Source organism: Lithobates pipiens, unplaced genomic scaffold (assembly GCF_037356315.1).
Source record: "Lithobates pipiens isolate NorthernLeopardFrog02 unplaced genomic scaffold, aLitPip1_a1.2 Scaffold_19, whole genome shotgun sequence".
Taxonomy (NCBI): Eukaryota; Metazoa; Chordata; class Amphibia; order Anura; family Ranidae; genus Lithobates; species Lithobates pipiens.
In genome coordinates this window covers 582251990-582268575 of record NW_027507764.1, presented here as the reverse complement: position 1 = coordinate 582268575, position 16586 = coordinate 582251990, and the positions used below count along the sequence as shown (strand labels likewise).

At 44.6% G+C, this 16586-nt stretch overlaps 1 protein-coding gene across 1 annotated transcript in view; it reads left to right on the top strand.

Moving 5' to 3' along the window:
* Positions 1-16586, top strand: part of MTRR (5-methyltetrahydrofolate-homocysteine methyltransferase reductase) — a 69907-nt gene that overhangs the window by 13327 nt on the left and 39994 nt on the right. Inside the window, exons 4-6 of the mRNA XM_077493486.1 lie at positions 2591-2708; positions 9477-9816; positions 12401-12523. Coding sequence (XP_077349612.1) covers positions 2591-2708; positions 9477-9816; positions 12401-12523 — 581 coding nt within the window. The remainder of the gene's footprint in view (positions 1-2590; positions 2709-9476; positions 9817-12400; positions 12524-16586) is intronic.

Genomic DNA, 16586 nt, shown 5'->3' with positions numbered 1-16586 from the left:
GGGGGTGTGTCTGTATGCTGCCTGTCCTTAAATTCCAGGGCACATCAGGCAGGAAACACCTATTGCTGGGACAATGTGGTCAGTCCTACGTTCCTGTCACAAAATGCCCCCTCCCCTCCTCATGCATTCCCCTCACACGGTGTCCCCACTCCTCATACATTCCCCTCACACGGTGTCCCCACTGCTCATACTTTCCCCACACTCCTCATACATTCCCCTCACACTGCCCCCCACTCCTCATACATTCCCCTCACACGGTGTCCCCACTGCTCATACTTTCCCCTCACTCCTCATACATTCCCCTCACACTGCCCCCCACTCCTCATACATTCCCCTCACACGGTGTCCCCGCTGCTCATACTTTCCCCTCACTCCTCATACATTCCCCTCACACTGCCCCCCACTCCTCATACATTCCCCTCACACGGTGTCCTGTTTAAAGCTGGATGGGGGAGTCTCTAATGGAGGGGTACTAATATAAAGGGACTCTGATCTATTGGGGGGATCTCTATGATGGCTGTCCTTAAATTCCAGGACACTTTAGGAATAGGAAACATCTATTGCTGGGACAATGTGGTCAGTCATACATTCCTGTCACAAAATGCCCCCCACTCCTCATACATTCCTCTGACATGGTGTCTTTCCACTCCTCATACATTCCTCTCTCACACGGTGTCCCCACTCCTCTCACACAGTGACCCCCTCCCCCTCCTCTGTTCCTGTTGGTGGAGTCCCTGGGGTGCCTCCTCTCACCTAGGGAGTAGAGTTCTGCCAGCTCCTGGGCCCCACCTTGGGATGCCCTCCCTTCAGGGCTTGACCAGGTCACTCTGAGCCATCAGGCAGAGCCAGGGCTTCCAGTTAGATCCCCCGTGCACTGTCCTTGCCATCATTCCAGCCAGCCAATTTGAAAAGCCACCATCCCCAGTTCGCCTCCTGATTGTGGGTAGGGTTAAAAAGGGGTGGGAAGCTCTGACCAATGGAGAGGGGTGAAGCTAGCAGACTGCCCAATCATTGCCCCCCCCCCCCCCATGCAAGGTAGGCATGTGTTATGCTGTCATTGGAGGAGAAGAAGGTAAGGAGCTTGGTGAGCGGCTGCCCAAGGAGTTGCTCGTGCCTGGTGCCATTGCCAGCTGTGAATGGACTGGCAGGAGCTTGGGACCCAATTTTTGGTTGCCTAGGCAACTTAGGCCAGGGCTTGACAAAGCCTAGGGGCCAATATAGAGTTCGTTCTTCAGGCTTGTTGCCCATCATCAGTGCAGTGTATGTATACCATGGCTTCTATGAAGTAGGGTTTGGAACCTAACAAGACCAGTATAACCATAAAGGTATTGGTAACAAGAGACTAAAGGAATCAAATAGCCCTCTAACCCAATCAGTGAGTAAAACAGAAGATATTCACACATGTTGCATTCCATAAATGATAAAAAAAAAATTGATTATCCTCATTTCAAGACAGTGGGTGGAGCCATGAAAATCATTGTCTTACGCCCCATCAGCCAACCGCACATCCAGAATGGATAACCCATCATAAAGCAGCCTTTCTCAAACTTTTCAACACAGATAAACCCTTGCAATAACTTTCTGGTCTCAGGGGAACCCCTACTAAAAATGACTATATCTACAACTCATAATACATTTTTGTGATGGTCAGTGGGAAGAATTTCCCTTGCATTGGAGGTCAGTGGGAAGAATTTCCCTTGCATTGGAGGTCAGTGGGAAGAATTTCCCTTGCATTGGAGGTCAGTGGGAAGAATTTCCCTTGCATTGGAGGTCAGTGGGAAGAATGTCCCTTGCATTGGAGGTCAGTGGGAAGAATTTCCCTTGCATTGGAGGTCAGTGGGAAGAATTTCCCTTGCATTGGAGGTCAGTGGGAAGAATTTCCCTTGCATTGGAGGTCAGTGGGAAGAATTTCCCTTGCATTGGAGGTCAGTGGGCAGAATGTCCCTTGCATTGGAGGTCAGTGGGCAGAATGTCCCTTGCATTGGAGGTCAGTGGGCAGAATGTCCCTTGCATTGGAGGTCAGTGGGCAGAATGTCCCTTGCATTGGAGGTCAGTGGGCAGAATGTCCCTTGCTTTGGAGGTCAGTGGGCAGAATGTCCCTTGCTTTGGAGGTCAGTGGGCAGAATGTCCCTTGCTTTGGAGGTCAGTGGGCAGAATGTCCCTTACAGATAACTTAAAAGATGAATGGTGTCAGTGGGATCCTATCTGAGAGGCAGAAATTGCTCAAGGAACCCCTAGTAACTTCTGGAAGAACCCTAGGGATCCATGGAACCTGGTTCAGAAACCTTGCTATACGGCCATTTATTCCAACTGCACACAGCTGTTTCATCCTGTTGGCCCTCATCAGTGCACTGTATGAAACCATGACTTCTATGGTCTAGGGCTGAGAACAAGGCCGTAAACCATACAGGTTTATGGTAATGAAATCAAAAATCCCCCCCCCCCCGCCCCCATTGGAACATTTTTAAAGAAAAGTATTCATTAATGTTTGTCTGATTCATTTCAAGGAACTGATAGTCTGAAGCTACTTACAGGTCTTCTGGTTTATGTTGGAGAATAAGTGTTTTTGGCTATTTTTTTTTGGTTGCAGCCCTCGGCGACTCTGAATTTACCTTCTTTTGCAACGGTGGAAAAATTGTGGACAGAAGGCTCCAAGAACTGGGCGCAAAACGCTTCTATGACACCGGATGCGCCGATGATTCTATCGGGTGAGTGGGATCCTTTATAAATAGGGGGCCACTAACATGTAGCTGATCCTATTCGGTAAGCAGAATCATTTATAACTGGGGGACCCCTGACACATGGGTGATTTCTATTGGGTGAGCTGAATCATTAAAGCTCAGGGGCCCCTAACATGTAGATGATTCTATTGTGCAAGCGGAATGATTTATAATTGGCTCCATGGCCTGATTTCTATTGGGTAATTTGAATAATTCTATAATTAGGGGCCCTTGACAGCTATACCCAAGTCCCTATATTTGAGAACAGCATAATAATGTTACTTTTACGTGGTAATATCTGGGTTTGCAAAGGCATTTGGTATGCACAAAGTGGATTTAGATTTCTTGTGGTTATTGAGGAATATATTTAATATTTTTGAGACTGCTAAGTCCGCTTTAAGGGCACTTTCGCACTGATCCAAGGCAAAAATGCATTTGATTTTGACCGTGTTTGTGGTGCGGTTTGTAAGGCTCTGTTCACACCTAGGCTTTTTTGGGCGTTTTTCTGCTCTAAGACACCTTTCACATTGCAGGCGCCTGCAAAGCACCCTGAAAGTTCCGCTGCTGTGTCTCCAATGTAAAAGGTTTCACACTGGAGCGGTGTGCTGGCAGGACAGTAAAAAAAAAAAAAAGTCCTGCAGGCAGCATCTTTGGAGTGGTGAAGAAGCGGTGTATACACCGCTCCTGCCCATTGAAATCAATGGGGCAGTGCGGCTATACCGCTGGCAAAGCACTGCTGCAGCAGCGCTTTGCTGTGGTTTTAACTTTTTCTCGGCTGCTAGTGGGGGGTAAAACCACCCCCGCTAGTGGCCAAATACCACCGCTAAAACAACGGAAAATTGGCGCTAACAATAGCGCCCTTTTACCACCAATGCCACCCTTGCCCCAGTGTGAAAGGAGTCTAAGCCTTGGCTCTAAATACACCCAACAGGACAAATCCCATTCATTTCAATGGCCCCTGTTCACATCTGAGCGTTCTGTCGCAAAACTGCCCGAAAAAAAAAAAAACACCCGAAAAAAGTCTGTAAAATAGCAATGCCTAGATGTGACTAGAGCCTAAAGGACATGTGACTCAAAAACTGCACCAAAAAACGCATCACGGGTGTGTTTTTGCCATGGTATCTATTGCTTTTAATGAATAGGTGCGTTTTTGGTGCTTTTTTTTATTTTTTTTTATTTTTGCTCCCCAAAGTGCAAAGGCGGTTGAAAAACTCCTCAGTGTGACGGGGACCTAAAGCTGATATAGGATTTTATAATTTATTTTTATTTTTTTACTTTTTTTATCCTTTTATTGAAGAGAAATACAGAGGGGCTGAATAGTAATGATCTCAGAATTCGATAACAACAAATTTATATCTTCCCCCAATCGATTTTTTTTTTTTTTGTTGTTGTTTTTTTTTTTTTTAAGACTCCACTCTAAGGCCCCTTTCACACTGGGGCGTTTTCATTCGCTATAGCGCCTGGAAAAAAATCTGGCCCCTTTCGTTCCAGTTTGAAAGCCGGAGCCGCATCTTTGGAGCATTGTATTCACCGCTCCTACCCATTGAAATCAGTGGGGCAGCGTGGCTATACCGCCGGCAAAGCGCCACTGCAGCGGCTCTTTGCGGGTGATTTTAACCCCTTTTCAGCCGCTATCGAGGGTTAAAACTGCCCCGCTAGCGGCCGCATACCGCCGCTAAAACAACGGTAAAGCGGCGCCGATGCCGCTCCCGCCCCAGTGTGAAAGGGGCCTTACTTGACACTCTATATGCAATCTTTAGTAGTGTTATTCATGGAGTCCTTTTTGTTTATGTTTGAATTTAATAAAAGTACCTGAATCTTGGGAAGCTGACGGTGTCCATCTTCACTGTGGGCATCTGAAGCCTTCTTCTATTGATTTCTGGGAATTGGTGCAGCTGGCTACCCAGCATGCACCCCCCTTACTGCACGGGGCTCCTTCCTCCCGAGTCCTAACCTGTCGCCATAGCGGTGCCGGTGGACGTTCTTGTCAATCATCGTGAGGTTTTTGTCGTTAGGCGATTCGCAAGGACTCCTGGGATGCATGACGCCGCTATCCCAGGAGCCTTTGCAAATAGCCTAGTGAGGAAATCGCCTAGGCAGGGACTGCTGGAAGTGCAGGAGAAAGAAGATAATTAAAGGTATTTCCTTTCTTTTAAAAAAAAAAAAAAAAAAAAAGACAGAATTTACATTACAAAAAGGATACTCACAGGGGATACCATAGAGAGGAAGTGTATAAAATGGGTGGAACTCCGCTTTAAGACTAATTTATTCAACACTATATTATTCCATATCAGCATATTAATCAAAATGTCTTACCCCTCTCAGTCATGAACTGAAGAACTATTATATATTAGGATTTTTATAGGGATTGAGTTTCCATCTGCTTTTAGGAAAATTACCTCATTGAGCAGTAACCAGTTCAGCTCTTCGGGCTTATTATCTACGTCCAAAGAGTGAACCTTCGATCACAAGCCGATGGCGGCAGTAGGGGGTCTCGTGCAGCCGGTGACCGGCTTCAAAGTGAAAGTGATGTGGCGGCCGACTACTTTCACAAAGAAATAGTTTGTCCCGCCGGCGGCCCGCCTCCTCCTGTGGTACCCGGACTGTCCCGTGCTAACCAGAGCCCGGGAACACATCCGCCGGCCAAATTCATGCCTTGATCTCACGTGCAAACGGTAATACCGAAAGTTGTATAACTTCCGGTTTCAGATGCACCCTTTCCTGGCCAGTACAGCCAGGGGACACCTCTAATCAAGCCGATCTGTGATTGGTTAGATGATGTGAAGGGCAGGGGAGATATTGGGGTCTATTAGACCCCTAATGTCCCCAAAAAGAGTACCTGTCACCTGCCCTTGTTATAGCAATTGCATAAAAAAAAATTATAAAATGACGATAAAACTATAAATTAACTGCCCGCCATCGATTTGACGGCGGCAGAATGGCACTTCCGGGCAAATAATAGTTGCACAGTAGGTGAGGTTGAAAAAAGGCAAGAGTCCATCAAGTCCAACCTCTGTGTGTGATTATATGTCTGTATTACATTGTATATCCCTGTATGTTGCGGTCATTCAGGTGCTTATCTAATATTTTTTTTAAAACTATCGATGCCCCCCCCCACTGAGACCACCGCCTGTGGAAGGGAATTCCACATCCTTGCCGATCTTACAGTAAAGAACCCTTTACATAGTTTAAGGTTAAACCTCTTTTCTTCTCATTTTAATGAGTGGCCACGAGTTTTGTTAAACTCCCTTCAGTTTTATCCCTAATGTAATAAATCGCCGTAGCTGAATGGCGTACACTTTTAGTATAGGGGGCACGCTACCGCCATTTTCCCTAAGGAGCCGATGCATGTGCCCAGTGGCCGCGACCCATGATCACTCCTGACAGCGAGAACGGGGATTTGTGTGTATAAACGCATAAATCCACATTCTGTCAGGGGTGAGGAGACAGATCGTGTATTCCTAGTTTATAGGGACACCGATCGGTCCTCCTCCCCAAGTCAGTCCCATCCCTCCACAGTTAGAACACACAGTGAGGGAACACATTTGACCCCTTGATCGCCCCCTACTGTTAAGCCCTTCCCTGCTAGGGACATTTACACAGTAATCAATGCATTTTTATAGCAGTGATTGCTGTATAAATGTCAATGGCCCAAAAATGTGTCAGAAGTGTCCGATCTGTCCGCCGCAATGTCGCAGTCCCAATAAAAATCGCAGATCCCCTATTTTATAGACGCTATAACTTTTGCGCAAACCAATCAATATACACTTGTTGCAATTTTTTATTTATTTATTTTTTACCAAAAATATGTAGAATAATACATATCGACCTAAACCAGGGGTCTTCAAACTACGGCCCTCCAGTTGTTCAGAATCTACAATTCCCATCATGCCCAGTCATGTCTGTGTATGTCTTTTACAATGCCTCATGGGATGTGTAGTTTCGCAGCAGCTGGAGGGCCGTAGTTTGAAGATTCCTGGCTTAAACTGATGAAGAAATTTGTGTTTTTTTTTATTTTATTTTATTTTTTTAAATGGGATATTTATTATAGCAAAAAGTACAAAATATAATTTTTTTTTTTTTTTTTTTCAAAATTGTCGCCATTCTTTTGTTTATAGTGCAAAAATGTAAAAACGCAGAGGTGATCAAATACCACCGAAAGAAAGCTCAATTTCTGGGGAAAAAAAGGACATAAATTTTGTTTAGGTACAAAGTCGTAGGACCGCGCAATTGTCAGTTAAAGCGACGCAGTGCTGTACCGCAAAGAATGGCTTGGACAGGAAGGGGGTAAATCCCTTCCGGGGGGGGTGAAGTGGTTAAAAGTTAAAAAAAATTGCACAAATGCAAGCCCAGGGTGCGTACGTGTATGCAAGCCGTGGTCGTACCACACATGTGACCTTTCGCCGCGAACGTCGGAGTGAGAAAAATAATCCTAGCGCAAGACCTCCTAGTTAACTCTAAACTGATGAGCTGTAATGGCTTTTAAAGTGTTACTTATGGTGATTTTTGGGCACCATCGTTTTTTATTCTATTTTTTTTATTTAAAGTTGCGTGAAAGATGACAATTTAAAAGTAAATGACAAGTGGTTGGTGTGCCAAGAAAAAATACAGTCAGCAGGGTAAACATTCATCGTAAATACCAAAGTCCAATAGTACCTGCGCATAGGACTGGAAAAGGTTGGCATGTGAAGTCAATAAAGATTATGAAACATCTGTCAATATACAGTCTATCGATGAACGATTTATGATGATCGGCACCAAGCCGTGTCGATTTACATCAATTTTTGATCTTAAAAAGATTATTAACCACTTGCTTACTGGGCACTTAAACCCCCCCTCCTGCCCAGACCAATTTTCAGCTTTCAGCGCTGATGCATTTTGACAATTGCGCGGTCATACAACACTGTACCCAAATGAAATTTTTATCATTTTTTTCCCCCACAAATGGAGCTTTCTTTTGGTGGTATTTAATTACAGCTGGGAGTTTTATTTTTTGCTAAACAAACAAAAAAAATGCAAAAAAAATAAAATAAATCATGTTTAATAGTTTGTTATAAAATTTTGCAAACAGGTCATTTTTCTCCTTCATTGAAGTGCGCTGAGGCAGCGGCACTGATAGGCTGCACTGATGGGTACAGATAAGGCTGCACTTATAGGCACAGATAAGGTGGCAAAGATGGGCACAGATAAGATGGCACGGATGGGTGGCACTAAGGGGCACTGATAGGTACCACTGATGGGCACTGATAGGTGGCACTGATGGGCACTGGTAGATAACACTGCTGGGCACGGATATGTGGCACTGGGGTGCAGCACCGTTGTTGAGGCAGATTGTGGGCACTGACGGGGGGCACTTATTTATTCCTGAGGTGGCACTGGCAGGGGGCAGGTGTGCGCTGTCAATGCGAGGAGGAAAAATAGCCGATTACCGGCTCCGTTGTATCACATGATCAGCTGTCATTGGCTGACAGCTGATCACGTGGTAAGGGGTGGGGATCGACCCCTTGCTCGGATCCGTGATCAGGCGAGACTCATAGACTCGCCGATTACAGAGCGCGGCGCGCGCGCCCCTCGGGGCGCGCAGGCCACTCGTGCACGGGACGACGTCAATAGACGTCGTCCAGGCAAAGGAGGTCCGCGCTGTAGCCGTCATTTGGCTATAGCGCGGATCTCTAGTGGTTAAAAAAAAGCAGAAGGGTGAATAGGGAGGGGAAGGGAAAGTAAAAGTGTGTGGGGGGGGGGGGGGTGGGGAAAGTAGGTGGAGAGGATGCAGGTAGTGCCCAGGTGGCCACACACCATTCGATCTAAGATCAACATAAGATGGTTCATAAGTATTGAGAATATTCATCAGAGAAACTAAACTGATTCCAGTAAAACCATCTGGATTGAAGTTTTGTCCCGGTGGGCACCATAGTTTTTGGGCGATATCGCGGGTGCACACAATTTTAAAGATTCTTTAATATCTCCAAAGCTTTCCAAGGTAAGTGGAGTTCCACAAACCCCCCCCACCCAAAGTGATTCCTGTCACAATAAGTATCTATTTTCTCAATGCAACCTCATACTTTTATATTTGAACCAAAAACTATGAGATGGTGTGGTTGTGCACTAAAATTTATTTTATTATTTTTTTTCCGGTAAATTTTGCATTTTAATATCGTGTGAAACAAAAAAGTTTGCGACTATCAACTTTTTATTCTACAGGACCTCTGCTTTCAGAAAATTATTATTATATTATACAGGTTTTATATAACGCCAACAGTTTGCGCAGAGCTTTACAACACAAGGGCAGACATTTCAGTTACATTACAATTTGGTAGAAGAGGAATCAGAGGGCCCTGCTCGTTAGAGCTTACAATCTAAAAAGGAAGGGTCAATTGATACAAAAGGTAATGGATGAGCTGATGGAGGAAGTAAAACCGCGTATAAGTTAGAAGCAGGATAGGCTTCTTTGAAGAGAAGGGTTTTCAGGGATCGCCTAAAGATGGATAGATTAGGGGACAGTCGGACAGATTGGGGTAGGGAGTTCCAAAGGATGGGAGAAGCTCTGGAGAAATCCTGGAGGATTTTTTAACTTCTGGGGGTATATGTAACTCTATTGCCAAAAAATTAGGATTTTTACATGTATGAGTCAATGGAAAAAAAAAAAAATTGCCCTGGAGCCCAACTGGATAGAGAGAGCAATTTTTTTTTTTTTTTTTGTGATTCGACATAAATGGCCCAACTATCTTATTTTTTTTTTTTTTTTTTGTGCTTCAGCTTGGAGCTGGTTGTGGACCCTTGGATAGAAGGACTTTGGGCTGCGCTAAATAGAGAGTTCATGAAGAGGACGGACGATCCGAAGAAGACTGAGGAGATGAAGAGTACGGTCGGTGATCAGAATGTGCAAAATGTTCCCGAAAATCTGGACCTGCGGATGAAGGAGATAAATCTGAACGTCTCGCCGACACCGAGCACAACGTTGCCGAAAGATGATGCATCTACAGAAGCTGTGCCATCGCTCGCCCGCTCGGTGCCTCCTCTCTGCCAGTGCAGCCTCACCGTGCCCAGCCTGCCCGCCCCGTACTTGGATGTACAGATTCTGGACTGCCTTGGGAAGGTAACTTTTTTTATTTTTTATTTTTTTTTATTCTTACTTTCAACTTACTCATGGTTTCATTGTGTTGGCCACTCGAATTTCCACATACACCTAAAATGTATCTAAAATACATATTTTATTTAGTAAACTAATCACACTAATTCAGGAGATCAAAGGCACCCACATCCCAAATAGAGAATTTATTGGAAGAACTGCAGAAGTGAATTTTAATGGTACCACAAATATGACCAAGGTTTGTCAAAATAAAAAATATTGTATTAATATATGAAAATATTTAAAAAGAGTGAACAAATGTTGACTCTCATAAACAGACAAACGTGTAGAAAAATTATCGCAGCATGATAACGAACAATATAGTGCATGTAAAGCTATTTAAAGGAAGCAATTAGCGAAACATGTGAACAGGCTCAATTCAATGTTTCGCTAATTGCTTCTTCAGGAGCAGTAAGGCATATATTGGCTACAGAAAAAATACAGAAGGAAAGAAAATGTCATATATCAAAAAAATTATTACAAATTGTGATATACAAAAAACATTTTTTACCCTGGAGGTACCCTCAAAATAATTTTGAGGTCTCCAAGAACCCCTCCTGCTAAAAATGTATCTACATGTATGGTAAAAAGCATGATCAGTAAGCGGTCAAAAGTTCTTTAATCCCTTAAGTTAACTACTTGTCACCAAATCACGTACCTGGTATGTCATTTGTCTTCTGGCGGTTGTACCGGGGTGATAGGCAGCACCATTTTTTTAGAGCCGGTGGTCAGCTCCCATAACAGCAACCGGAGTGGCTAACTAGCCATTCCATTACTTTTACAAGTAATGGAGTGGCCTTCTGTGGCTCTCTCTGGCTATCTTGACCCACCGGGAGACTCTGCCAGTAACAGCACTTCCTGTTTCAGGCTGAGAGTGCTAAACTGCTGCTCTGTAATTAGCAGCAACATTGTCAGCTTATGTAAGCTCCTTGATTTTGGTTCTGTGCACGCACACCTTCTGCAGACCTGATAGACAGCTTAAAGGATGAAGAGGAAGGGAGTGTATGGCAGGCAGGCAGCACTGAGCTAATTGCAGGAGGCATTTATAGCCTTTATAGTGGCTTTTTAGCATTGTGCTGTTACTGGTTGGATCCCAAAGTAAGAAATTTTGCAAAACAGGGATTTGCTCGAAGACCTAATCCACCTTTTTTGTAAATGCTCCAATGCTGATATAACACCATAATGTGCATTTACTAAATTCTTTACATTGAGGCCTGCAGAGCATTGCAACAGTGATCAGCGCATCAGGTGCAATGCACAAAGCTCCATCAATGTTTACTTGCAGTCCATGCCTGAACTCCAGAGTGGTTAGGAAGGAGGTTTTGCTGCTATCGCAAGTCCCATTTGCCGCAATGGCAATTGTTGTTAAAACATCGGTGGCCTGGATAATTGGCTGTATGGGCGGAGCTACTCACACAGTTGGGGGGGTGGGGGGAGGATTCTTTCATACATAGTACCCCATGATTTAGATAAAGGGGAGTTGGGTTTTGGGGATGGTTTCATGTTACACCCTAAATTGTGATCTGAAACGCGTAATAAAACATAGACTATGCCTTAACTCTATACAATGAATTATGATGCCAATCTTACAAAACAATAGATTCGGGGTTTACATGCTCTATAAGTGGAGGTGTGTACACACCTCAAAGGTAGTTCTCCAATTATTTCACCGCAGCCAGATTTCAGAGTGCTCCTCAAAGGGTTTCTGGGTGTGTGCTTCCTGAATCTTCAGCTGTCTAACCTTCATCTCTGCCATATTTTTGACAACCATCCTGGCTGGGCCTCACCAACCATGGCAAACAGCACAGATCTAGAACACAGAAATTTTTTTTCAGTATGGGCTGTGGCCAATGTGCTGTTTGACCACGCCCACTTGCACGCTGATTTGACAAATGGCTGGTCAAGCGAACATGGCTCTGTCACAGACATGCGACGTGGGGAATTTACTGTTTTTCAAGTTAAATTTCTTTCTTTTCGGGCTACAGCTTTCAAAAAAAACTTTAGCAGAAAAATTTTATGCACACATTTAAAAAAAATAAATAAAAAAATCAATTTAGGCCTAAAGGTTACTTAACCGCTTCCGGACCGCCGAAAACAATATACATCCTTACTTTGAAGGAGGATATCATTGTTATGGCAGCAGCTAGCTACCATAACCCCGGTATCCTCTTATTCAGCCGGCGGTCCGCTACAAGATAAAAGTGGTCTCTGGGGCAGATTCGCCGCAAGATCACTTTTATCGGAGGCGGGAGAGGCCGCCCCCTCCCGCTGCGTCTTTGCGGACCCCATCCATCTCCAAGTCATTGCAGGGAGGGGTGACGTCAAAACGTCACTTCCGCCCATGGCTCTTAAAGGGCCATTTTTTTTTTTTTTTTTGCGTTTTTAGTGTAAATATGAGATGTGAGGACTCTTTGACCCCCCAGATATCATATTTATTTTTTCTATTGCAATGGATGTTTTATGTTTGTTTTTCACTTGTGTTGAGCTTCCTCCGTGTTTTCTGTACATGTGATCCCACCATAGGATGATGTACTATTTGCTCTGATTGCAGGAAGCTGATCTCTCCTCGCTTTATCCGGGTGAAACTGTTTACAGAGTTCCGATCACTCAGACGAAGCGTCTGACTGCAGAGGGCGCTGTGAAGACCGCTTTGATGCTGGAGCTGGACATAGCGGTGAGTTTATTATTCTTTTATCTTACAATGATCAGTAACGATCAATCGTTCAACGTCTAATGCAGACTATAGTGCAGGGACAGAATTTTGTCCTCTTTAAACATCTGGATATGGGGCATGTTGAGACGTCCCATTGTATGCCAGGGTATTACTGGCACAGGAAGTGAGGGAAAATCTTCCCTGGGGGGTCATAGAAGATAATAAAAACAGAACACCCATCTCTATATACATTTTTTTTTTTTTTTGTAGATTAAAGCGGGACTGCACTGTGGAAAAAAATATTAAAAGCCAGCAGCTACAAATACTGCAGCTGCTGACTTTTAATAAATGGACACTCACCTGTCCCGGGGTCCAGCGATGCTGGCAGCCGAGACGGATCGATCGCTCGGCTCTCGGCTGCTGCCGCTACCATTCTAGGTGAGGGAATCAGGAAGTGAAGCGCTGCGGCTTCACTTCCTGGTTACCTACTGCGCATGCGTGAGTCGCGCAGCGCAATAGGAATTGTTCGCGCTGTCTCTGGGACCCGTGTGTGTCCCAGCAGACAGCGCGCAGGGGCAGGAAGAGGCATAGACTCCCGTGGGAGTCTATGCCCGGAAGTGGGTGTAAATACCTGTCTTTGACAGGTATCTGCACCCCCCTCCCCCCTGAAAGGTGCCAATTGTGACACCGGAGGGGGGGAGGGTTCAGATCAGCGGAAGTTCCACTTTAGGTTGGAACCCCGCTTTAAAGGAAAGACTTCCTTTTTTATTTCCATCTGTGTCTCACTCTTGCACATTTCCCTCACTTGTCTTTTGAAACTGTTGTCACCATGACAGGAAGTGAGGTGGGGGACCTCTGTAAAGTTGGCCATGCACAATACAATCTGCTTTTAGATTTTCCAAAACTAAACTATATAATATGAGGACAAAACCAAAAATGCATGAAATTTATATCAAATCAGGCGGGCCCTTGCACTACAAGGTTGATGGTAGATTTTACAATCGGATTGTAATCGGACATCCAACTGGGGAATTAACTCACCAGCACTAGTTGCCTCCCACACTCGTGTTTTTGGCATAAACAGCAGTGAACCTCTCAGGGTTTATGGACATTCCATCAAACATTCCAAGGTATCTGCTTCCATTTATCCTGAGGGAGCAGCTTTACAACCACCACATCACCATTCAGTGCTTCATAGTTTCATAGTTAGTTAGGTTGAATAAAGACACCAGTCCATCCAGTTCAACCTGTGAGTGTCTACAATTGTCCCCATCCCTGTACATTGCACACTCATGTTGGTCCCTACCCTCAAGGAGCCCACAATCCAAGGTCCCCAATTCCTAGGGCCAATTTTGAACAGAAGCCAATTTACCTACCTGCATGTCTTTGGATTGTGGGAGGAAACCGGAGTACCCGGAGGAAACCCACGCAGGCACAGGGAGAACATGCAAACTCCAGGCAGGTAGTGTCGTGGTTGGGATTTGAACCAGCGACCCTTCTTACTGCTAGGTGAGAGTGCTAACCACTACACCACTGTGCCGCACAGTGCTGTGTTCCGGGGTTCTACTTCATCAATAAATATGTCTCTCAGACCATCCGGTGAAGGCAGGAACGCTTCATGAAACTTCTTCAGATTATTTCTAAGGGGGACCCTTTTGTGGTCCCGGTCTACAGGGGCTGAGTTCTAACTGCGTGTTCTGCTCCGAATGTGGGACTCCGAAAGCTGTCTTTTCCTATCGATGCTTGGGTGGTGCTTTCAGACGGGTTTTCTGATCCTAGAAAATCCTTGCTTATCACATCCTTTGTACATTTTTACAGAAATCCTTTTAAAAACTGTAAATGCAGGGATGGCTTTTCCTCCTACTGTACTGACCCACATGAGTGATATCCATAAACCCCGAGGGGTTCACTGCTGTTGCCAAAACACAAGAGTGTGAGGCAACTCATGCTGGTGAGTTTAAATCCGACTGGGGTAATGGAGACACGTTGCTGTTCACGTGGTGTCAGATCAGTCTGTGAACTGAATATCTATCACGGATATACCATTTAACATCACCGTTTTTACAACATATGGGCGACTCTTTATTATTGTTGTTTGCACTATACCACTCTTTGGTTGTGTAATTTACTTTCTCTTGTTTATTACAACATTTAGCGCCACTATTTGCCTTTTTTAAATTTATTTTGTCAGTCTTTACCAAGTAACCATAAACCTGTTAGATGTTAAACTCTTCAGTATCTTCCTGAATATAGTGTAATAAAAGGCCACATAGATGCGTTTTTGCTTTACAAATAAATAAATATTCTAAGCAACAGACAGCATGTGTTGGGGCCCTTACTTTTTAACAAATCACAGAAGATACATTATGCGAGGAGATAAAATGTCTTAATGGTACAGATGTAGTTTATTTGCTGGTTTTATCATACAAATGAAATCCACAAGATCAAAGCACCTGGACCAAATGGCTTACACCCAAGGGTTCTCAAAGAGCTGAACTCTGTTCTAAGCCATTGTTTCTCTTTAATGACGAGATATAGTACCACTGGATTGGCATAGGGCCAATGCTGTGCCTATATTTAAAAAGGGGTCAAAGTCTTTACCAAGTAACTATAGATCTGTTTAAAGGTGTTGTAAACCCCCGTGTTTTTTCACCTTAATGCATAGGAAAAACGTCTGACATTAACCGGCCACCCAGTTTTACTCACCTGACCCCCTTCGATCCCTCGGCAGAGATGTGCTATAACTCTCTGCCCGGGGGTTCTCGGCTCTTGATTGGATAGATTGACAGCAGCGGGAGCCAATGGCTGTTAGGCTATCAATCAAATCCAATGACGCAAGGTCTGGGTGAGTCCTACATTCTGCGTCTATGGACGCAAATGCTTGACTCAGGATGTGGTATACTTGGACAGAGGGGTGGTGGTGGTGGATGTGATATACTTGGACAGAGGGGTGGCGGTGGACATGGTATACTTGGACAGAGGGGTGGTGGTATACTTGGACAGAGGGGTGGCGGTGGACGTGGTATACTTGGATTTTGTAAAATCGTTCGATACAGTTCCCCACACACAGCTTATGTGTAAGGTAAAGTCTACAGGTTTGGAAATATCGGTTTGTAAATGGATAGAAAACTGGCTAAAAGACAGAATTCAGAGAGTCGTGGTTAATTATTCTTACTCTGAAGGTTCTAAGGTTATCAGTGGTGTACCCCAAGGTTCAGTGCTGGGACCCTTACTTTTTAATATATTTATAAACTATATAAGCTCTGGGATTTCTTTGCAGATGACGCCAAGCTATGCAGTGGAATAACGTCCTTGCAGGATGTCTCCAATTTGCAAGCCAACCTCAATGCTCTGCCTAATTGGGCAACTATGGGGCAGATGAGGTTTAATGTTGATAAATGTAAAGTTATGCACTTGGGGGCTAAGAATATGCATCATACATACTAGGGGGAGTACAACTGGGGGGATCCATAGTGGAGAAGGATCTGGGGGTTTTGGTAGATCGTAAGCTCAATAATAGCATGAAATGGCAAGCTGCAATTTCCAACGTGAGCAAAGTCCTTTCCTGTATTAGGAGAGGTATGGACTCCAGAGAGAGAGAGATATCATTTTGCCCCCCTGTACAAATCATTAGTAAGACCTCATCTGGAATATGCAGTTCAGTTTTGTGCACCAGTTCTCAAAAAGGATATCGGGGAACTGGAGAAAGTGCAGAGAAGGGCAACCAAACTGATAAGAGGCATGGAGGAGCTCAACTGTGAGGGAAGATTAGAGGAACTGAATGTATTCACTCTTGAGAAGAGGAGAATATACATAAGGGGGGATGTTATCACCATATATAAATACATAAGGGGGGATATGATCACTGGATGCATTCCTAAATGCACACAATAGCCATTGACACTAACGTTTATAGGTAATAATGACAGGGGGGCGGCCCCCCAGGTTCTGTCGGGACGGCTGCCATACATACTGGTTGAATGTTGGCCAGCTGTTATTGAACTGGCCGGTGTTGCCCGGCATTCGGCATGTGTGTACGGGCTTAATTCTGGGCTGCTGCCGGTACAAATATTACAGGTTGAGT